Genomic DNA, 23,286 nt, shown 5'->3' on the forward strand with positions numbered 1-23,286 from the left:
GTAAAGAGGCAATTTGAGGCGATATACCTTTCGATCTAGGGACTCTACGCAGGCTGGGACTTTGAATTTGGGACCTGGTAGAGCCACCTTTTGCCAAAGATGGAGTCGTAGGCAAGCGTGACAGAGGTAATACTGTGGCAAGTCACGAGCAAAGCGTGTCAGAAAATCGATACGCGGCCCATCCTCAGGGCACCCAGTGCGGCCCTTTGGTAGGCTGTGACATGCAGATCCCAAGGAAAAGAACAATTGGTCGCTGCATAAGGCGAGACAGGCAATGTCGACAGACGACAGGTGCTCGGATATTATGAGCAATAGTTCAAGAGGAAGATCTGGCAGGTTTATTGGCATTTTCTTGTCCATCTTGGAAGTATCAATCCATGAAAGCTTGGTGGTTGTAGTCTGATGTACTGAGATGCAGTAGATTCCCGTGCAGATGGTGTAAGCGAGGACAAGGTGAATTGGATGAGAACAAGATGAAGTGTAGGTTCTATTTTCGTGGATGAAAATTCAAATAGTGATAAAGTGACGAAGTAATGATAATAATGTCAAGTAGCCAGAGAGTGGATCCTAGAGTATTCTTTCCGTAGAAAAGATTATAGTGAATGGGGGTAGGCTCGAAGGGATATTGTTGACAGAAGGACTTGTATTAGTTATATATGGGGGGCCTGCCTGATCTTTTCAGGATTCCACTGACCGCCTTATATACCACCTTCGTGTTACCCAATAATCGAAAAGTAACTATGATGTGATGTGCAATTTGGAAGGTCAAGAAGTCTCAAAGTCCACAATCTAATAAGTTGCAGGCTTTTAAATACAAAAGGGGAATCTCGCTTCTGTGTTGGGGATCCCAATAATATTGGGAACGCACAACAACAAAGTGAGCAGAGATTCTATCCAGGACAAGGGAAAGGACCGGGGTCAAACGCTCAACTGCCTGATGGCGTCAATCGCCAAGACGTTTGGAAAGCCAAGCCTGGATTTCAACACAGACCTGAGTGCCTGACTGGTTCTGCTTCAATTATTTGAACCTGAATTCCCGACTGGTGACCTATGTCTTCGAGACCCTGTAACAACGCAAGGTCCCATATCCCCAATTCTTTCGCTAACAGACGAAACCCTTGGAGACGAGGAGTGAACGTCTCCCATTCTTGTAGCCATGGTCGAATAGCTTCTAACAAGTATGTACATTCCCATTCCCATTCCCATTCTTCTTGGAGACATAGTCTGTCCGTGACAGTCAGCCATTGAAGGTTTCTTGGAAGGCATTCCTCTAGGCGAGCCACATTAGGCGTAGACTGAGAAAATCCAAGCAGAAAGGCAATTGGAACTTCTAGACTTTGCAGCATATGGAGTTCGCTAAAAGTTTTGAACGACCCTTTAAATCGGACCTCCGGGAAGTTGAGAGATGCATCTGAGTTGGATGTCCCTGCCGTAATAGTCAAATCTGTTAAAGAATTTTGAACGTGGGATAGACCCGCGGCTAATTGATCCAAATCAATGATGTCGGTGACATATTCATCTTGAAGATCTCGCCGAAAGTACCAATCCCATTTCAATTTTCGAAGGTTTGGGGTAGTTGATAGTACTTGGGCGAGAGGCCCTTCACGTAGCATTGTCAAATCGAGCGATATGAGTTTGGATGGATTTGGTAGGGTTTTCCCGGGCCATTTGAAAGTTGGCGGGTTATCAATCAAGACCCTTATCCTTTCAACAGACGGTAGGTAGAAGAGGGGGAGGACATCTGCAGTATTCCTAGCGTCTGTATACTTGCGTATAAAGAGGCCAATGCCGGGAAATACAGCCTCGACATCTTGGAGATATGCAAAGGAACTGAGATGGCTATTTTTTTCACAGAGGGCCGAGCGGAGCATCATACCCATAAGGCGACTCTCTCGGGTAAAGTTTTGGCTGAGCTGGAGAGATTTCAGACTTCGGAGCTGTGATAATAAAAGTGACATGAACGCGTCCACTGTTCCGGCGCGTAACTCTTGGATCCATTCACTGGCAAATGAAACGGAGAGATTTTCAATACAGTTCACGAGCCCATCCAAAGGAACTTCACCAAGCGGAAGTTTCGGACTACTTATCTTGTATTCATAGAAGTAGTCATCGAAGCTATGCCCACTCAGGACCAGAACATGAACAGAACTTGCGAGCTCGGGCCTTCGCACGATATTATGCAAAAACTGAGCGATCGGAGGGGTTTGAGATTTTGTCCATGTCAATTCGACGCGAGCGTAGAGAAATGACTCAGCAACCGCGCGCAAGTCCCTATGCGTAAGACATAGTGCGTAGAGATCGCTGCGCGATAAAGTTGCAAATACGAGGCGCAACAGCTCTGTAGGGGTGGTGAGAATAGAGGCCGCCATTTGATGATTTCCGACTGCTATTTCAAAGAGCCCAAGAGTGATATCTCGTTGCCTGTTACAAGTAGGGTGTAGCCCTAAGTACTCTAGACCCAATCAGGAAACGACGACATACTTCTGTATAATCTGCTATTCCCCCATAAAAGCGGCGGCAGCTAAAATAGGAAAGCCCCACCCTACGAAGACCCATAGCGCTCAGGGTTCAAAACTCCTTTCCCACCCGGCAGATAGAGTCACCTATATCTTATACTTGGGGATATTATGTCCATTGATCTAAGTTGTTAACACTGATTCTCTTATATGCACATGAGAACGAATCAATCTTATCGCAAAAAAACCACAAAATGCCAAGTTCACGCATAGGATGCCCAGCCTATTTAAAATTAGTAAAGCGTGATGGTGAAATTGGCGCAAAGGAAAGAGTATACATACCGCAATACAACACAGCAAGGTTCTTCTCATCACTTGCCTGCTGAACCAATTCATTGACAGTAGCCGTGACACTGAGGGTTTTGCTCAGTTTTTTCGCCACCACTGTCAACGCACGGTCAGCTTCACTAGGTTCATTCTCGTTCCCACTCTTTGAGACGAGACCATCAGCTGCCCCAGGCAGAGCTGCAGGCCCATCACTGGCTTGGTTGTCCTGCATCTGCATTTTCTTCACCCGAAACGGGGAGACAGTCCAGCTATACAACGGGTCATACCGTAATACATCGAGGATCGTCATTATGCTGTACGATTCTTGCCGAAGTGCTTCAAGGGTAAATTCACAACAACGCCGGAAAACGCCCTCAGTCTTGGTGATACCGAATCCATCGACTACGTCGCGCGTCAACCGGAACGGTACAACTTCAGGAACAGGAAGCACACGTCCTTGTTCGAACGCTACACCGAGATCAATGTGCACCACTTCCCCGGTCTTCTCATCTAGCAGAATATTATGTCCGTGACGATCGCCGAGTCCGAGAACATGACCGAGGATAGAGATTGCAGCGGTGCTTCGTGTGTAGGCTAACCGCTTGCTAAACCAGTCGTCTGGGTTGTTGAACTTCTCCATGAAGAAATACTTCAAGACTGGGTGGAAGTGCTCAGTCACCTGTCGGTAGGTTCTGATGCGTTGCTCAAAAGATTTAGTCTGTACATCGGCAATGTGTTTCCGGCAAGAGTTGGGTTTCATGTCCTTCGGGAAGTATTTCTGATGTGCTGGCATTAGGTAGTCGTGCAGAGGAATCGTGTTCGGAACGAACTCAATGATTCCTGCGCTTGGTGTCAATGGAAGAACCTTGTATGTTCGGATGCCTAGGCTCCGCTGGCGTGTAGGTTGATGGTCTTTCAAAAGACTGCTGACTTGCTCAAATACTTGCTCCATGATGGCATCTTGCCGCAGGTCATCATTTCCTCCCTTGAACTATTGCTTTGTTAGTTAAAGAACGTCGACGGACTTAAAAAAAAATAGAAAGCTTACTAATTGCTTGTAGCACTTGCCGTCGGATGCAGAGGCGGACAGAATTTTTGGCGCGCTAACGCCGGAAGCAATCGTGAACTCTGAGTAGAACCTTGTGATTGTAGGAACGTGACTATAATCGCAATCTGCACGGAGGCTGATTTTCATTGTCGGTGGTGGCAGTTTGTAAGTGACCGCATCTTGTCCAAGGCGTTGGCCAGTAGTCAAGCTTCCCAGTGGGACCTTAGCACCACTTTTGTATTTGCCGTCTAGTTTATCGATTGCAAATCGCACATAGCTGATGTTCACATTATGCACAGCAATCCAAGTCTGACCAATGTGACTATCGTTCTTTAGACGATCCACAAGCTGATTTGCGGCACGGAAACGCGAGTGAGACGACTGATCTTTCCCTCCCTTGGACTTGCTGCTAGCGAAAATTTGGTACATGCCATGGAAAGGATGCTCAACACATATCCTGTATACCAATTGAGTGAGTAATGTCTGGAAATCATCGGAGACATCGAGTAGGCGAGATGATAGCTGGTTCATCAATGGTGCAAATTTTCGGCTAGGAACTCCGTCCAGATACCGAGAGACAGCTGAATTTGCAGTCTCATTATCTGATTTATCAAGCCAGAGTGCACAGAAACGTAGAGCATCATTGTTGTAAGTATCGCTTTCCCTCAAACTGAGAAGGTAATTTTCGAGGCACTGCTGTAGGAAAGCCTCCCGACTTCGCAACAAACGTTGATATTCGCGGTCGTCAAGGTCGAACCATTGCTTTGCCTTGGCCCGATAATTCTTCAAGTATTCTCTCTCCTTGCCTGTGGCATTCTTCATCATGTCTTCCAGGCCAAGGACTTCTTTCTCCTTGCGGTCACGCAGTTGTTCCACTCTCTTGAAATCTTCGAATCCATCAGGGTTTAGTAGCTGCTGATCACAAAATGTTGCAAAGCCGTGATAGACACGTCCAGCTTCTTCTCCGTCGGAGTTTCCTTTCAATTCCTTGACCGCGGGATATAGGTACTCTTGTAGAATTGAGTCGGGCTTTTCCAAGCGTGCCTCGGCAACGTGGTGACCCTAAACATGAAATTAGCACTTCGGATAGAAAGGACTTTTGGAGAGATTCCCTTTAGGAGTCTTTCAAGGATTCTTCTAAGGACATCTAACTTACCAAAGTCACGAGAAGTTCAGCCCGACTGAGGGGGATTGACTGTTTATGAAGGTCATTCTGGCCCTTTAGTTGCTGGAGCATGCGAATGGACGCGGTCATCTCTCCTTGATCCCACAGAACGTTGGCAAGATCGAATTTTGCAGCTCCGTCAATGTTCATTCCTAACGCTGCGCACGGTTCGGCAAGCTTCGAAAGGCTCATTGCAGATTTGAGCGATGCCTGGGAGATACCATGGGTTCTTGTGATTTCCAAGGATTGTCGAATGACTTTCGCTTCTAGAAGTCGCGAATTTCCGAGACTCAGTTTTGCCCGTGATTTGAGGATGTCATTTTTCCTGACTGAGGAGAACAACGCCTCATGCCAAGACAAGATTTCTCCAACTTCATGATAGCTGCTCTAGTCAGTACATATCTTGTAAATGGTTTTTGCCAAGGGAAACACGCACCTCTCGGTTTTCAACCAGTTGCTTCTCGCCATGATATTTTGCCACCCTTTCTCCACATTCTCGGAAAACGCGGAGTGCAAAGTGTCGCTGATTTCAGTTATAATTCCCAACGCGCGCATTGAGCTTCGCAACTGAATAGCAGACCCACTGGTCTTGAGAAGAGAACCCAGTGTTGTCAACAGACCACTTTCAATTGAGCCATTGACCTCGAGCAGAGAACCCGAGGTATTGAGACTTTGGAATGTACGGAATACAGTCGCAGATGGGGAAGAATCCGAAGGCGAAACTGGAATATCCCATTTTTGAAGATTAGTTGCAGCTTGCAACATGCTGTCAAAGGCAACAGGGGCGTCGTTTGCACTGCCGGACGCAGAGAGCATCGTATTGGCAATGCCTTGGAGGTTGGTAGCATTTAAAGCCTTCAACACGCCATATGATTCTGCATTGTCAGACATCTGAATTTCAATGTCATATTTTGCACTCTGGAATAAGAGATTTTTGAACCCGGAGCTTTCGTACTCTAGCCGTTCCATGACACTGCTCAAAGATGAGCTCTGCTGAATACCATAGAACAAGTCCGGATCATCGATGTTTTTGAAAACATCATGCAGAAAAGCAGGCGGTGGCTCGTATCTAACGACAGATGAGCGACGAGATGTGGAAACAACCTGGGATGTTTGTATTTCCAGGAAAAGAAGCGAAGTCTTATGCAAACCGCAGCGATGTGCAGCTAAAGATGCCTCTCTGAAGTCAATATCAAGCCATTTGTCCCGCTGGACTATAGTTGATTCATCTGGCACGGGTTGGTTTCGAAGGTAGAGAATGCAGTCGATCACAAGCTGAGCGTGAGGTAATGTTTCCTCGCCAATCTCACAGAGCACCCGCCGAAAAGTAGCAGATATGTCTTCTCGGACCTTCCCATTTTTGCCTTTATCATCCTTCTCTGACTGCAAAACATCATGAACCACGTATGGCAACAACTGCGCTGCTAAGCCAGGAGTCACGTTGAGAATTTCGCGAAGAGAGCCAATGACTGGGTCTTCTAGAGCTGCATTAGATAAGAACAGGGAAACATTGCGAGCCCAGTCAGCAACCGACAGCCCGGAAGCGCTGGTTGCTGCATTTTCGCATCTCTCCTGCCCCGAGTTTGAAAGCAAAACGGGGGGACATGTGTATGGGTCCCAGACGAGGGCATCAAGCAGAGGTATGGGAATCACCTTGCTACAACCTTCGTAATCTGGATAATCATCGACCTTGCTTACGATCAGCCGCAAAGTACGCTCAATCAGGCCAGCTTCAAAATGCTTTTGCACGTCCAGCATTTCGCAAAGCACCATAAGAATTCGGGCCTTAGAATGACAGAAAATATCCTTAGGCAATGGATAAGACTCGTTCCATTCAAACAGTGAGAGATCCTGTTCTCGCAGGAGCAATTGATCGATTTTCCCAGTGGCAGCAAAGGATCTTCCAATGACCCGAGCGGCCCAAAGTCGATACTGAGGGCCTCCATTGGAGTTTTGAAGTGTGTGCCATAAAGAGACAACATGAGAAGCGGGATCCACGCCTTCATTCGACACCCAATTCCCAGTGTCGGATGCCTGCTCGAATTGGGGACATAGGAGCGACAGAATAAGATCTGCTAGAGGCTTGCTCAACAGCGCAGCCCCTTTAGAGTCGAGGTCTTTGAGAATTGCAAAGACCAAGTCCTTCCCAACCTGTCCGACCGAAGAGTCCTCACAAGTTGAGAATCTCTCAGCTTGTGAAACAAGCCGATCAAATGATATTTTTGGCACTTCATAAAAAAAATGATCGGAACGGACCTCCTCAATAAACCCAACCAGCCATTGGTGGAATCTTTTTGCATTTGACTGCACTGTTCTGAACTGACTCTCCTGAGTCGTGTTCTCAGGTAACGACGAAAATATTCCGCGGAGAGTGACCATTGTCGAGACAGCGATACCTGCAGAGAAATCGGGTGCGTATAAGAGGTATCCTTTCCCTGCCTCGAGTAGATACCAGAAAACCCCAAGAGCATCCTCAGAACAATGAATGTCGCTAAGGAAAGGCCGCAAGGAGCTGAGTGTCATCTCTAGAGGATAATCTTGAAGTATGACGGGACCAGCCACACAGATTAAGATTCTTATTTTGCGGATCACAGAACAAGCATGAAGCGAGCCGAGGGCGGGATGTATGGATTCAAGCAGCGAGCGACAGACAAAAGACGCAAGTGATGGTGTCCATATTGATTCAAATTCAAATCCAGTGCGTCTGCAAAGAAACTCAATTTCATCCAGGAGATAGCGTGTCCGAAAGGAGGGTTGTTGATTTGCTGGCAGTGCATTTTGAGATGCGCTCTTGTTGATTATTTGTGTCTGAATGTCGAGCGCATAACCGAAGTTTTCACGCTTTGAGAATGCTCGTTCGATCTGGTCATAGTAGTCGAGAGAGTTGAAAAAAGTCGCAATGATTAGGGGAAATTGACTCTCAATTTGTGTCATGAACTGGTCTGCCCCGAGAAGTTTTCGCAGACGGATTTCAACCCCCTTGGGCTGGCTACCTTGCCCCGGAGGAGTACTGATATCTCGTGCAATGCTGTATGCCTCAGCTTTGTAGAAAGAGGTCACCAAGAGCTCGAGATGTGGAATCTGGAGGTATTTTGCAAGCTCAATTGTTTCCTGTTCCTTAGCACGCATCATCATTTGCCCAACGATTTCATCTTTGACGTCCATCAGCATATCCTGAAGGCTGTCATACCGAAATATACTAAATGGCATAGACATGATACTCTGTGTCTCTGTCCATGTGTAGAGTATTTGCGACGAGAAAAGCCGAAAAAGTTGTTTCGCGTCTTGCAGACCGAGGGTCTGCGAAACGGAGACCATACATCTCTCGGCATACCACAGTGACATTGGAACTTGAGCTGGGGTTTCAAATAGATGGTAGATACTTCTCCGCAGCAAAGTATGCCACCTAGAAGCCAACTGAGAAAGCACAAAAAGGCGGACTGCAATTCCTTCGATCCATTCAGGGTCTCGTGGCAAGCTCTCCAATACATCATCAAAGATGGCATCGTGGTCTTTGAGAAGGAACCGCTCAAATAAAGCAGGGATAAATTTCGCAACGCTGAATTTGACTTGAACATCACCTTCTCGAAGGATTGTGAATAAACTTGTTCGTGGCGACGGAAGAGACTGCTCATTGCCATATGAGGGGCATGTACCAATCACCCCCTGGATGAGCTCGGCTAAGGCGATGTAGACCTTTGGTGTAGCTCTTTTCCGGGCCAGAAGCACTTCCATAAACCAATTGTACAAGTCCATAGCCGATTCTTTCAAGGTATCGTCAAGGCCTTTCGTCCAGGAGCCGACAAAGCTGGTCATCATGCGGATGCAAACGCAATGTGAAGCCTCGCACCGCTCCATTTCATAAGACTGCAGACAATTTTCACCTAAATTTTCCAGGATGCAGAGCAGTTCTGAGGTCTCCGATTCCGAGCAGAGTTTGAAGATTTCAGGTAAGATAGCTTGGGCTGCCAAGATATCGGCTTCATCTAAGCCTGCCAGGTATTCAACGACAGAGGACGAGTCAGAATCTGCTTGGGTTCTGAGAAATACCGAGAGTTGGATGGTTAGACAGCGTTGGTATGTGACGGGGTCAAGGAAGATAGACAGAGAATTTCGGTTCAAGGTAAGAATAGTGTCATCAATCGCTATTGGGGGTTCGGCCATGAATCGGTCATCCACATCCATAAGATCTTCGGCTGCAGATGGACTTTTTGAGTTCTGGCGGAAATGCTCGAGCGTTTTTGAAAGTGGAGTGACAAGCTCTTTAAGACTAGTCTGGATGGCAGCGGGGGTGTCAGAACTCGTTAAAGGATCGAGGAGCGGCGACAACAAGTCTAAGCAAGATTGCATGAAAGCGGATTCGTGTGTATGAGCTGCCAGAAAATCGCATATAGCGTTCCACAGACTCCGACAGTTCTGGTGCAGATCTTGTGATCGAGATTGAGATTGCAATGATGGAGGAAGACATGCCATGAAGAGGGAAACCACAACACAAAAGGACGCCAGAATCTGGAAGTTATCCGGAGTGATATGTGATTTTTCTTCATTCATAGCGTGCCACGTTTGTAAAAACGAGTCAGATCTCACTCGAAGCAGATCTAAGATCGCTATATCATCAGGGTCTTGCCTAGAGAATTGCTCCAAGGACCATGTTTCCTGCAGACTCCAGGGGTTTGCTGGAGCAAAATTCGTATCAAAAATGTACCCCAACAATTTGCGGTTCTCGTGGAAAAAGAGCCAAGTGCGAGCTATATGCCCCGTTGGTCCTGTAACTTGATAACGAGGAATGGCGAAGGATCGATTAGTGCACGACAGAAAAAGGTCCAGTAAGTCCAAAGGACGAGCATACGCAGCAACTCGAGCTGTCTGGATTCGATCAGTTACCGAACCTGCAAAGTGACTGTCAGCCAGAAACCACGAAAGGAAAATTTTAGGGCCTCGTACCGGCCCAAACTTCTCTTAGCCAGCTACATATCTGTATCGAGGCCTGCTGGGCTGACCCGGGATCAAGCTGTGTCCTCATTCGTGCAATTGAGGCCCATAGCCTTAAAGACGTGTCTGAGATAGCAGATGGTCCATTGACAGATGTCAAAAGTGACCGCGTTGTCTCCATAGCTACTGAGTAATCCAATAAGTCTGACTGCAAAATCATACTCACTAGGTTACACGCAGCTCGAGATGTCACCGGAGATGAGAATGCACGCGTAGCAAATTCGACTACTCGTGGCCAGTGGACCCTAATTCTAGGTGATTTGGCAGTAGCCCCGTTCGCAATACTATTGTCATAGTCAATTTAGGGCCTTTCTTCCTATCCTTTCTAGATGCATTTCCAGATTTACGTACCTTGTCAGAGCAACCATTGTCCAGGATGATACAGCACCATTACCGTCAGAGATATTCAGGACAAGCTGCTTGAAGAAGGGCTCCTTCGTCTCGATGTCAACCTCAGATTCCAGGAATGGGATGAGTTGTAATGCACATATTCTCCTTGTGCCTGTGGCTGAGACCGAGTCTCGAAATACGTCCTGGATCTCAGAACTGAAGCGCTGCCTTTTGCTTGAGGCTTCGCGTGCTGACCCAGACTTGACTCGGGTGTGAATACACTCCGAGAGCTTGAGTAGCTCTGCAATCAACCAGAGGACTGTCCAGTTATGCTCTGATCTAGCAGTTCCGAAGCAAGGTCCATATACTGGTCTGGTCCGGCATGCTTCATTGTGATAAAGTGTTGTTTCATCAATTTGCATGATCTCCTTTTCTGCCCGTCTCACGTATTCGGAATGAAGTGTACTGGCTAATCCCTCGATATCATGTGCCAGAGATTCCGAGGGGTCTTTTCGAGCAGTGTCCACGAAGACGATCATTGACAGCATCAAAGTGGCAAGTAACTCTTCCTTGAGAATCTGTACCTTAGTGGCCCATAGGCGTCGAATTACTGGAACCAGGCCTGACAGGACCGAACGGACAAGTTCGGATTGATCAAACATGACTTTTGTAACGACTGCATTTATGCTATTGAACGCGAGCTGGTGTGTATTCCCAGCCACAGATGACTCAACAAACTCCGAAAGTCCGTGAAGTATGCTTTGAGCCGTAGTTTGAAGAGGAGGGTTTGTACTTGTTGTCAACAGTTGAATACAAATCACAACTTCTTCAATGACATTTCTATTGCCACTGTGCCTTTCCCTGCTGACTGAGACGGGCGCGACGGTCATCCTTGAGGGGGTCGAACGGCTGTCACTGGCATCTTGGTCTTCGGGAACGGAACGATAACCGCTTCGAATACTCAATTGACTCTCTTCATTCTCCCGGGGACTAATACTGGCAAGGCAAAAGCTTATGAGGGATTTCCAGTCTTCTTCGTCAAGATGCTCGGCATGAGGGCGGTAACGTAGAAGCGATGCTAAACATTTGGTATAGTCTAGGCTTAGGGGTTCCCACAGACCTTCCCCAGGGACCGGTAGAGTCTCAGTAATGTGGTCCACAATGGCGCGGACGGTTCTGATTCGCAAATTTTTCAAAAAGAGGCCAACAGCCATTCGGAGTACGGAAGCACATGTCGAGAGCCGCGACGCAGAAGGAGTTTTTGTGGGCTTTTGGGCTCGATTGTATATTGACCTCTCTGCTGCGACAAAACGGAATAGCGATTCAAAGATCTTGTGGCAAGCTTTGTCATTGAGTGTTTGTCTAGGTGTGGAAGATTGGTTAGTTACTTTAATAGCCTGAAGTGTTCATTTGGGGTAGTTGACTACTTACAGCTTGGAGCTCTTCTTGTTCTGCTGTAATATGTGCTTCAAGTCTGTCAATTAAGTTAGCACCAGTTATTTCTGATATGAGATAAGATATAAAGCAACCTGCCAAACCATCCGAGCGGGCCTTCTGTTTGTCTGATGAGAGCAGGCTAATCGTTTTGTCGAGAAAGATCTCCCCCATCGCGTCTTTTTTCGGAGTCTTTTCTCGACATAAAACACATCAAAGCCTTGAGTCTCAACAAATCTTCTCGTACCTGACAAGAAGAGACATATCAGATCAATCAGCCAGTCTGCGAGCTAATGATCGAGTCGATAAGCGAAGTGATTGTGTTTAGTGGAAAGTGGAGTGGCAGTATTTGCGAAAGCTGTCTACCGCCCGATTTTTGTCGCGTTCCGCCTTTCTAGACTCTGGAACAAACATAGAGCTCGAGCTTCACTTCTCAACTTCACCCCGCCGTCATGGCAGAGCTCCAAGATACCCGGAATGGCCTCCGTGGTCTGTATCAGGATCTCTCGGCTCTTTCGAACTCTCAACTCCCCAACGTCGATCGCTTGTGTTTCGAATTGGAGACCCATATTCAAGACTTCCGCAAACTCCTAGACAAGCCAGCAAAGAATAATGCCAGCCGCCAAGCTGTTCTCTCAGGTAAGTAGCCACTTGGTATTTTGGCTACCTCGAAAACCTCTATTCGTCTGTTTTGACAAGTTACTAACGTCGAACGCGATATCCTAGGGAAGATCACTGTTGCCGACGTCGAATACTCGGTGAACCAGGATTTCCAACAAGGCGCACTGCAACTTGCAGATGCGCTCAACATCGATGAACTCGAGGCAGCAGTTATGTTTCTGGCCGCTCAGGAAAATTCACAAGCGTTGGACAGGCCCCCGCTGATCGCTGCGATAATAAGCTTCCACGAGCGTCGCCTTTTTACCCTCGAGTGTCTACGTCTCATCTTCCGAGAATCGCGCGAAATTGAACATGAAGCGACCCACCCTATCATGCACGAAACACTGGCCCACGTTCTGGAAATTAAAAACAGCCCTTTGCGGAATGCCTCCCTCTTCGCGCGGAAAGCCTTGAGTTCTATGGCCGACATCCAGAAATGGTTGTCGCTTCTTGGAGATCAAGTTCAAAAGGCCTCAGTCGTTGGCCAGGAAAATGACCGCGATATCATGGAAGCCATTGAATTCCAACGCACAAGTCTGCAACAGCAGCATGAGTCACTCGGAGCGATCCTATTCTATATGTTCAAAGGGACATACACAAGCTGCGAAGACTTCCGCATACTTGTGAGCCAGTTAAAAAACATTGATCGCTTCGACGGACTCTTGTTTCACTACATTCCAGTCACAATTGTGTCTTTTGTACAGCACGGTTCTCCCGAGGGCTCTGGATCCGAGAAAGAGGCACGAGACCTGCATAAATTAATCACTACATCCAAGGATGGCCAAGGCTGGAAGCTGTCAAATTTCCATGCTGCCCTTGTTGCTCTGTGGCTGTCAGTCTACAGTGGATGGTATTTTGATGGTCTTTCATCTCCATCAGTCGACGCAGAGAAAGAATCCGAAGAGCGTACGAAGCTGTTCATGTCTTCTCTCGACGATGGCGCCCTTGATTTTATGCTCGCAATCTGCTCCAGTGTCAATACCGAGGAATGGGCGGACCCCGCGCGGAGCGAATTAGTGACATTACTGCTCAGGGAAAGTGTGGTATCATTGCCTGATCCCGAACCATGCTCTAGCTTTATGAAGGAGCTTTTAATGGAAAACCTCGAGGTTTTCGTGGAATCATGCGTTGCAAATATGCCCGACGCGGTGCGACGACTGAAGTCGGAGGAGGACTCACAACGACTAGACCAGATCACCGCACTCAGAGATGGCCTCACCTCTAACCTCCACCGTGGCTTGGTAGAGGTGCGGACTCACCTTGAGTCTCTTCTTATGATCATTTCATTCGCATTTGAGCACCGACAAGAAGCCGCCCAAGAGTTTTGGGCTGATCCTGATGGGAATCTCTATGGCTTCCTTCAGTGGGCGTCTAAACGACAGACTGTTCCTCGGGTCAGTGCTTTTTGCGAAATGTTGTGTTCGATATCCGAAGGAGAAGAAAATGCAGCTGCGGCACATCGGTTTCTGTCGGAGGAAGACAAGTTTATGTCTTCCAAGTTCAAGCGATCCACAACCATGAACTGGTCACAAATGTTCGCTGAACTGAAGCTTTACGCGTCTCGGGTCACTGAGAAGCCTTCCACTACTACAAGCCCCCAAGGGGCGCCAGGGATCTTTCGTCCACGGAAACCAGAGCCCGTGGAAATGAACGAGCCTGAAAGCCCAGTGATGCTGACATGTTACCTTCGGCTGATAGGCCACTTGTGCAAGCAGAGTCGACCTATCCGAGAGTGGATGCTGCAAAATGAATCCTTCAATGTAGTTAGCACACTGCTAGACCTGTGCAGTGGGCCGATTCCATCGCATCTTCGGGCAACTACCTTTTTAACTCTCTCAGCATTGATGACTGACAAATGCTCCCCCGTTGGAAAGGAAACGTGGGCCCGTCTCGATGGGTGGCTATCAGGAGGAACAGGTGCGTCCGGAATTGGCAAAGTTCCTTTGGTTTCCAACCCTGCCGTTTGGCACCAGCAACAAGCCTTGCAAAAGATCGGGGAGAGCTTTGACCAGACGAATGCATTTGTTGTTCTTATCAATGCACTTACTGCTCCTTCGTCCGACTCAATTGACGACCCAATGTCGCTGCCTTTCCCGGAGACCCTAGGTGGAACTTATCGCATGTCCGGGATTGAGCCTTACATCGATTTCATCTTGGGGCATGCCTTTTCGCGGAAGATTCAAGATCTTAATGAGTATCAGTCCCGCCTGTTGAACTTCAACTGTCTAGACTTCGTTGTGGCAAGCTTAAAATCCTTCAATGAAGACCTAGTGTTACTTCTGAGTCAGCCATCCGTGTCCGATTCCCCGACGCAGACTTCATCGCTGCTCACCTACGTTCGGTTGCACCCGTTTGCTCGCGTGGTAGACTGGCTTTTTAACGAAGACGTACTCAAATCTTTGTTTGCAACGTCTAAACAAGACGTTTCGGACGTTGCTACCGCGTCGCCCGACTCTGTTCTGGTTCTAACTTTGCACCGGAGTCTGGAGGTTATGAACTTACTCGTGGACCTGCAATCGACATACTTTAACATTGTCAAACCTCTGGTGCATTCCCAGCCCGTACCTTCCCGGACCATCGTGGCAAACTCCTCGCTCGCTTCATTTGAGGACACCGTGCTGAACAATCTGACACTCATCCCGTCACTCTGTCTCTATTGTGGCACAGCGCATGAACAACTCACCGTCATTTCCATGGCTTTGCTAGAAAAGCTTACTAGTTCCAGAAAGCTCAACAAGATGACTTCGCCAGAACTCGTCAAGTGGCAATCTTCGAACAAGATTGTAGAGGTGCTTGCATCCGAGGTCGACGTGGACAGCATATCGCTGCCTCTTGTGTTACAAATGGAACCAGATATTAGAGAGCTTGATTTCGGCCCGAATGCTGCTGGCTATGTCATTCGGGAAAGCCTTCTTGCTCTGTTGAACAGCTGCCTAGGAACGATCACAGACCGCCCAACGGTAGCCCATCTGCTGCTGGGCTTCGACTGCGTGGGCAACATTCTCGATGTGTCATCGGAAGGGCTATTCGCGAATCAAAGTTCCTTGCTGCATGCCATTGTGAATTTCCTGAAGGCTTATCCGGAGATCCTCGATGGTGGCATTATATCTTGGGTAGTGCACCTCAAACGTATGGCTTTTGAAGTGCTGAAGCATCTGTGGTCATCGAAGCTGGCAAGTTACTACACCCTTGGTGAAATGCGTGCTCAGGCGTTCCTGCGTGAGATGTTTGCCTACCAACCGATCATTGGCCCGAGCACTGCCTGGAATGGATTCCCCATTGATTCAGATGAATTTTGGCTCACAGACGCTGCCACTGCCTTAGCAGAATTCCTGCTTTACCGGAGTCATCTCTTCACATATGCCGCAACCGAGGTTCGCTCGACAGCAAAGGCTAGATCACCAGCTCTACATGCCCAAATACTTTCAGTGTTGCTTGGAAATACGCTTGCGGATAACGGTGAACCGGTATCTAGTCCTTCCGTGTTCGATCTTTTCGATTTCGCAGACCTTGATGTTGGGCGCGAGTTCAACATGCCCCAGCTTTACTTGCTCGGTGATGTTGCTCTCCAATTAGAAAGCAAGCGGGAGGAGGGCGTGTACAGTATGGAAGGTGTAGAGGAGATGATACAAATGCGGAAAGCAGAACTCACGGCCAATGGACCGCTCCGCCCACATGATGAGGAGCAGTTGCTAGCTGAGGCTAATGAGCTGAAGTTGTTCATCCTTGCAACGAAGCAAAACAGCCTGATCCAAATCAATCGCTATCACGCCCTCCGTTCATGGGTAGAGCTCGTTGCTACGATGATCACTTGCTCTGCTATCGACGAAGGAAGCAGGCCGGCTTTCATTCTACATTCAATCCAATTGATTCTACCAAAGCTCACAACGGCAATCGAGGCGGATCTTCCCGAAGCACTTGAACTGGCACGACTGGCTGAATTGTTGATCGGTAGACTTGCGTCCGAGCCATCGGCAACAGATGCGTCTCGAAGCGGGGATGTCATCGACGAAAAGCTCCACCAGCTCTTTCAACTCTGCATCCGGGGTACCAACCTGGCGACAGGAAATGTGTTGTTGAGAGAAACGCTTTACAGTATTTGTTCCCACTACATAACACGCATCACATCGTCGGACAAGGGCCATGAAAACCTACGACGTCTTAGCCAACATGTCATCAAAGCAGCCGGTTCTAGCCTGATTGAGACTATGTGCGATGACGCATATACTGGTCAAGAGTCGTGCCGTGCATCCGCTCTTGTGCTATTGAACAGTTTAGCTGTTCTGGATCGCCAAACTGATTGTGTTTTGGCTGAGTTAATCTCGAGGTCGAACTATTTGAGTCTATTCCTGGATGCCTTGCGTTCTCTTCCCCTCGAACTTCACAATGCTCAGGGAAGCGGTCAGTCATTCCCCCTTCGAAACAGTCATGTTATTACAACTAATCAAAACTCCAGACACCCCGGCACTACTGGCATACTATGAGTCGCTTTTATCATTACTTCAGCGGCTGTCTCAAACTAAGGGCGGAGCAAATTGTGTGCTCAACTCTGGTCTTTTCCAAGCCGTGCACGAATCGCGACTTTTCGCTGCCGATCCAGACATCGGCATTGGTTAGTCAATCATATCCTGGCCCAATGTACCTTGCTAATTCCCTCAGACATTGAAAATCCTGACGCCCTCCAGAGGTATTACGATCTTCTCCTTTCAGTCCTTCAGGTCATCGTGTATGCGGTTTTCTCTCGAGGTATCCACAACGAACAAATCAAAGAGCAGACCCGCATTTTTTTGGCTGAAAATCGGCCATGCATGGTGGGTATCTTCAAACGATCTGCCAAGATCGGAAATACATCAACCGCCCACCACGAGACTCTATGTGAACTAGTTAAGACTTTCATGGCTCTTGTTACTGCCACAGATTTCATAGAGGTATGTTCTCTCTTCTTTTCATTTTTTGCAATCTATTGGGTCGAATTAAGGATCATGTGACTGACTGAGTGTAGTTCGAGGACCAGGAAGTCCAACATATCGCCCGACCAGCGTTGTTCTCATGAGCCTTTGCCCACTGATGCTCACTAGGGAATTGAGAAGAAATGCATGTATCATTATGACCCGGTGGAGTGCAGGCGGTTCCCAGGTTGAGCGATTTTACTTTGAATTCATTTGCATCACATCTAATTCGTCATGTGTAAGACGTCCGCCCACTTCGGTATCTCGGCCTTATGATGGCTATCTTTCGTAGGAATGAGTGCTATGTTCGCTCTTGCAAAGTAACAAAGTCAGCACTCAAGTTCCTGGGTCGAGCGGCTATGTTTCCCAGACGGAGAAGCTATCCGTCGGGGCGTACCTAGAAAATCCACACCCGGAATCTCGCAATGAAGCTTTGGGCGCATCTCCAAAGGTCATGACGATAGTTCTTTGGGACCATTGGTCTCTATAAGATTCATGAAACAATCCGGTATTTGAGGGGGCCTGTCTCGGTCACTGATCTAAGGGGACAATTCCATAGAGTATATTCGAGTCTTACTGTATATGATCGATGAGATTAGAAATCGAAGAGAATAATATCACAATATCCATATAAGTATAACAACCACGCAACTGCAACTTTGATACATTTGTAGGGTGCATTCGCCAGTCTTTTCTGGTGTATTTTGTGCTATCTTGTTGGATGTCTTTTTTGATGGGGGGTTTTTTCCATCTTCTAGCCATCATAGAGAGTGACAGACACGAAACAGCCGTAGACGAGTATAATTTTCCATTGAAAGGAGGATGGTTCGGTCCCATGCATAACCTAGCCCTAACTCTCGCCAATTTGATAGACCCGAGTTAGGTGTACACGTGTATGATCCTGAGGTACAAATTGATCTGGCATATACATGTGATGTGGTATTGCACTAGTTGTATGTAGTAGTGATATCATGGATACTCCTGCCTTGGTGAGGTTGATGAGTTTCTAGTTTGCTTGTCCAACTGGTTTCCATGGCCACCATCCACGATCGTACCTTCCTGTAAAACTTCAGCTTCTGTTTACCAACCTCATCGTACCTTCCTGTTGCTATTGCCCGTTGCTAGGGAATCCCCCAAATGTTATTTATTTGCTCCCTCCACTGTTTTTCTTTTCTTCTTTCTCCTCTCCCCATGCCACTGGCTATTTTTCATTTGCACTTGCTCTTGATTACCAAAACCATTTCTTATTGCTTTCAAAGCTATTCAAAATGCACCCCTCTACCTTTGGTAAACGGGTTCCCTCTTCTCGCATCCTGCTTTCTAAAAATCGCCCTCCTCCTCTGAAGTCATGCCTTGCCGCAGCGGACTCTGATCGGGACTCCCCCCTCTGGAGAGCCTTGCGTCCGGAAGACAGTACACTTCCCCGACGACAAGTGCTTCCTAGAACGGGTCAGGGAAATCCCGTGTCGACCAAATCGGAACAAGAAGGAACTCTTCAAAAGTGGCCGGCTCGCGGAGACGAAGTCGTTCATCATGTACACTTCGAATCCTCTGGGCTCCAACCAGAGGTTCCTCTCCAAGCATCCTGGAGGTAGTGGGCCTCAGTACGCCACGCAGTCCCCATGGGTCAGCGTTGTACGTGCCCGTTACCTCGCCGCGAAGTATTCGTCTGCCCCACGTGCTCCGCGGTCCACACCTTCCTCCGATGGAGATGTTTCAGCGCACGAGTCTTCCTTTGATATGTCTTCACTGGAGGATGCCCTGCTTGAGCCTACCCCCAGTAGCTCACTGCATGGGTCTTCCTTTGATATGTCTTCACTGAAGGATGCCCTGCTTGAGCCTACCCCCAGTAGCTCACTGCATGGGTCTTCCTTTGATATGTCTTCACTGAAGGATGCCATGCTTGAGCCTACCCCCAGTAGCTCACTGCATGAGTCTTCCTTCGACATGTCCTCCGTGATTCATGCGCTGCCTGATCCTGACGTGACTTTCGACATGTCCTCTTTGGCCGATAGCCTGCCTGACACGAGTGCCTTCAATATGGCTTCGCTGATGGATGCCCTGCCTAAGGTTTCCCCCCTGGTTCACCAGATGGGGTTGCCTCTGACATGTCCTCCCTGATGCGTGCACTCCCCGACCTTGATGCTCCCTCTGTTGCATCGTCCCTTGCACGTGCCCCCAAGTCCATGGCTGCGACCCACTCTCGCGAGTCTCGCAAGCTAGCTCCAAAGGTTCATGCGCGTGTGGTTCAGACCCGCGTCGTCCAGGTTGGCCCGTTCTCTGCCACCTGTTTCATCAACCTTTGTGGGCTCATGGTTTTGTTGGGCTCGTTCTTCCCATGCCTTGCCCCAGCATTTTATGCTGCGCTTGTGCTCCTCTTTATCTATGGGACGTGCTTCTTTTGATGCTGACGGTCTGCACTCATGTCCTCAGAGCGCTCGGCGGGCTTGGCTTCCTCTTCCTTCCTCTTCCTTCTCCTTTTTGTTATTGTTGCTTTCTGGGTCTGCTTTCTGGGTCTGCTTTCTTGGCGTTTTGTTTTGTTCTGTTGAGGCTTTTGCCGTTTGATTTTGCGAAAAGAAAAAACCCCCAAAAAAATTGCTTTCTGTGTCTGTTCGTTGGCGTTGTTGGCGTTGTTGGCGTTGTTGGCGTTGGTGTTTTTGAATTCCTTTTCTTGTTTTGAGGTAAGGACTTGGAGACATGGGGGCAACGTCTCTGTCTGTGATCGCGAGGAAGGCAGCAGAGCGTGTGGTGGCTTCATCTTTTGTCTTTCAAGGTAAATGATCCCACTCCTCCTGTCTTTTATATTATTCTAACACCACGTCTTCCAGGGAGGATATGGCGAACGTCTCTGTCTGTGAACGTGCGGAAGGCAGCAGAGCGTGTGGTGGCTCAATTGGATGGCAACTATGGTCAGCCCTTGTCAAACATCTGGTGTATTCAAGAGCTAACATCACGATCAATTTCAGGTGGTTAATGGGCGTTGCCATCGACCGAACGTCTCTGTCTACGGAGAGCAGCAGAGCGTGTGCTGACTTGCTTTCCCCCCACCTTTACCCCACTACTTTCAGAAACAGCATGGTTGAACTGCAAAGTCTTCCTGCTTCGTGTGCTGACATCTTATAGCTCGGTCAAACGTCTCTGTCTGTGAACATGCGGAAGGCAACAGGACGTATGGTGGCTTTATCTTTTTTTTCTTCCAAGGTGAATATGTTTCCACCTCGTCGCTCTTCGTTTTGACTACATACTAACCGCATATTTTCCTAGGGAGGGCTTCGGGAACGTCTCTGTCTGTGAACGTGCGGAAGGCAGCAGAGCGTGTGGTGGCTTCGTCGTTTTTCTTCAAGGGTAAATATGATCCCACTCCTCCTGTCTTCTATCTTATGCTAACACCACGTCTTCTAGGGTGGATACTGGCGAACGTCTCTGTCTGTGAACGTGCGGAAGGCAGCAGAACGTGTGGTGGCTCTCCAAAAAGGGCGAAAGGAGTATGTTTTATACCTCTGCCCATGGATTTCTGTGGTTGTGCTAACTGACTTAGTAGTGCCCGATGGTGTCCTCCTACCTCTTTCCTTTTTTCCTTCTTTTTTCACCATGTGTTCTCGCAGTGCGAGGGGTATGGAGAAGAAAAAAATGAAGTAGAAGCCGAGTACATACGTATGTTCAAACAGTCTGTGCGTGTATCAAGTACAATCCTAGAATGTATTATGCGTGATCACTTGGAGTCACAATGGACTTCATGCTTTGGCCTTTAGGGTCCTTTTTTTCGTTATACAGTACTAGTGAACCATAGGAGTCCGGTATTGCGCGAGGGCTCGGAATATGAAGCGGGGGTGATTCTTGCGAGCAGGCTGAAATCATTTCTTGTCAGAGACCTGGGGGGTGCGAGGGTATCATGAAATGCATCAATTAGCCAATCTTTCCAGCCCTGCTGTACAGAATATCTTGAAACTGGTGTCACCACCAACTCTAACGCATGCCTGCCACTCCTACTCCCTCGGACCCAGCACAAAACTGAACTCCTTCAAAACCGGCGAACGCTTCCACCTTGCAAAGAGCTGCCCATTCTCCACCAAGATCTGCCGTAGCACCTCCCCCCTCTCCACCTCTGTAGCAGGCCATACACCCTCCCATACCATCACATATGGCTCCACGACCCCAAAGACCTCCCTTAGCCACCTCCATGCCCTCCCCTCCTCAATCCTCCCAGTCAGCACCATCCCCCGCTCTAGTTCCTCCAGAAAAATATCCCTCTCTCGCCTCTCAACCGCAGCCCGTATCACCCCAAGAAACATATACGACCGCACTGCAAAGTCCAACTCACCCACCTCCGCCTTCACGCTCATCGTCTCCTCCACTGCAACAGCAGCTAAAAACTTTACCTCCTCCTCACTCCCAACCTCTCCCTCCCACCCCCTACACCATGCGTACGACCCCACCCCACCATCCGGCAACCCACACCACATCACCTCACTCTCCCACACGCCATCCATATCCGGCTCAGCAACCTCCCTCCTCGCCGCACTCGCCTCCCACAGCTGCGCCGAGTACTTTGCTTCCCACGCATACAAATCATACGCTCCCTGCGCGACCAGTATGCCGAAGATATTCGGGCCCCACACTTCCCGGGAAACTGCCTTGGCTGAGCCAGACCGGCCAGGGGAACCGAGCCCCATGTACTCAAGCCAGAAGCGCGCTTGCGTCTCCGAGTAGGGCGGCACGCTAGTGTAGACCGTGCGCAGGCGCGTGATGGTCGTCTCGAGTGTGCTGAGGGCTAATCCAGTGAGAGTCGCGAGCGGGAGGGACGGCTGCCTGCGGTGCGTGCACACGACACTGTGGGCCCAGCGGGGTAGTTTCGTGGCGTGTGCGGGGGCTCGCTGGCGCGGCAGCCCCAGCGGGGAGTCAGAGTCAGGTAAGTCTTGGAGGTCAGGCAGGCGGTAGAAGCGCGCTGTGGTGCGCTGGGTAAGGAAGGCAGTGGAGTAATAAGAGCGCCATGCGGAGGAGTGGAGGAGGGCGTGGTGTGTGGTGTAGAAAGACTGGAAATCATCAGGGGAGGGGAAGTCACCCTCAAGTTGGTTGGTGGAGCGGTAGATGGCCGCTGCGAGCTGGGCGAGGTAGAATATATCCAGGGTGCTGTGATTTATCAGTCTTTGTACTTGTAGTATAGTTCATATCCTTGAAACTTACCGATTAAACCTCAACTCGCCCGCGCCGAACGACCATCCACGCGCGTGCAGCTTCTCGACAACATCAAAGACGCCACTGTCGAGCCACAGCTCCTCTTCCATATAGATGAATGCTATCCGCAGCACTTTCTCGTGGCAGTCCACCGGCACCACGCCGCCTTCGACGTCAGCGAGGAATTCTTTAGCGCTCATGGCGAACCCTCTGATAAGTAACTGATGATGATGGTGGAATATAAACAAGATCCTCAATCGGTATGCCAGGGGTCAGGATGCAAGTAAGAGCTGGTGATCGATGTTGTTAAGTCTAAGCACATTGAAGCTACCATAGCCATGAGCCACGGCAGAAAAAAAGGAGAGTCACAGCCGCGGGGCCTGTACGAAAAGGAATTGGGATGCAAATCATGTATACCCCCGGGACGAAGAATTGGTCGAGAAGAGAATGAGATTTTTTTAAAAAGCGTATATCGGATTTTGTTCAGTTATAATGTATTCCACGTGCTCATACAAATAGCATGATCGGTATTTCGGGGAAGCTTGTCACTTAGGGCTAATTGTCACAAAGCCGATTCCGAGACCCGAAATCTGCCATGTGATGTTGCGTCTGTCTTTTGCGGGCGACATTAGTACATACAGACTTATAAGTTAGCTTATTTGTATTGCCGGGATGGAACCGGATATTTTTATCAATATCAATATTATTAGCCGATGGTCCTCTTCAGCTCTCGAAACTCGAATGTCGAGG

The 23,286-nt window shown here is 48.6% G+C and overlaps 6 protein-coding genes across 6 annotated transcripts; 3 read left to right on the forward strand and 3 right to left on the reverse strand.

Moving 5' to 3' along the window:
* Nucleotides 1-1,270: 1,270 nt before the first annotated feature.
* N7518_000786 (uncharacterized protein) lies at nucleotides 1,271-2,369 on the reverse strand (the record flags this gene model as incomplete). The annotated part of the gene is made up of 2 exons (XM_057181714.1): nucleotides 1,271-1,330; nucleotides 1,389-2,369. 2 exons carry the CDS (start codon nucleotides 2,367-2,369, stop codon nucleotides 1,271-1,273), a joined length of 1,041 nt encoding a protein of 346 aa, XP_057047064.1.
* Nucleotides 2,370-2,719: 350 nt separating this feature from the next.
* Nucleotides 2,720-11,926, reverse strand: atmA (DNA-binding protein kinase TEL1; the record flags this gene model as incomplete). Its single annotated transcript, XM_057181715.1, has 9 exons — nucleotides 2,720-2,739; nucleotides 2,799-3,774; nucleotides 3,832-4,893; nucleotides 4,988-5,378; nucleotides 5,433-9,885; nucleotides 9,941-10,272; nucleotides 10,340-11,680; nucleotides 11,750-11,792; nucleotides 11,848-11,926. The coding sequence occupies 9 exons, from the start codon at nucleotides 11,924-11,926 to the stop codon at nucleotides 2,720-2,722; spliced, it is 8,697 nt and encodes a 2,898-aa protein (XP_057047065.1).
* Nucleotides 11,927-12,204: 278 nt separating this feature from the next.
* N7518_000788 (nuclear pore complex Nup192/Nup205 family protein) lies at nucleotides 12,205-17,465 on the forward strand (the record flags this gene model as incomplete). Its single annotated transcript, XM_057181716.1, has 5 exons — nucleotides 12,205-12,391; nucleotides 12,479-16,813; nucleotides 16,869-17,024; nucleotides 17,072-17,340; nucleotides 17,415-17,465. The coding sequence occupies 5 exons, from the start codon at nucleotides 12,205-12,207 to the stop codon at nucleotides 17,463-17,465; spliced, it is 4,998 nt and encodes a 1,665-aa protein (XP_057047066.1).
* A 1,164-nt stretch (nucleotides 17,466-18,629) lies between these two features.
* N7518_000789 (uncharacterized protein) lies at nucleotides 18,630-19,766 on the forward strand (the record flags this gene model as incomplete). Its single annotated transcript, XM_057181717.1, is given in 3 exon segments — nucleotides 18,630-18,762; nucleotides 18,776-19,390; nucleotides 19,453-19,766. The coding sequence occupies 3 exon segments, from the start codon at nucleotides 18,630-18,632 to the stop codon at nucleotides 19,764-19,766; spliced, it is 1,062 nt and encodes a 353-aa protein (XP_057047067.1).
* A 292-nt stretch (nucleotides 19,767-20,058) lies between these two features.
* Nucleotides 20,059-20,902, forward strand: N7518_000790 (uncharacterized protein; the record flags this gene model as incomplete). Its single annotated transcript, XM_057181718.1, has 6 exons — nucleotides 20,059-20,134; nucleotides 20,190-20,270; nucleotides 20,485-20,562; nucleotides 20,626-20,706; nucleotides 20,764-20,846; nucleotides 20,900-20,902. 6 exons carry the CDS (start codon nucleotides 20,059-20,061, stop codon nucleotides 20,900-20,902), a joined length of 402 nt encoding a protein of 133 aa, XP_057047068.1.
* Nucleotides 20,903-21,347: 445 nt separating this feature from the next.
* On the reverse strand, nucleotides 21,348-22,736 carry N7518_000791 (uncharacterized protein; the record flags this gene model as incomplete). Its single annotated transcript, XM_057181719.1, has 2 exons — nucleotides 21,348-22,491; nucleotides 22,546-22,736. The coding sequence occupies 2 exons, from the start codon at nucleotides 22,734-22,736 to the stop codon at nucleotides 21,348-21,350; spliced, it is 1,335 nt and encodes a 444-aa protein (XP_057047069.1).
* Between the last annotated feature and the right edge of the window lie 550 nt (nucleotides 22,737-23,286).

Source organism: Penicillium psychrosexuale, assembly GCF_028828465.1.
Source record: "Penicillium psychrosexuale strain IBT 29551 chromosome Unknown utg000001l, whole genome shotgun sequence".
NCBI lineage: Eukaryota > Fungi > Ascomycota > Eurotiomycetes > Eurotiales > Aspergillaceae > Penicillium > Penicillium psychrosexuale.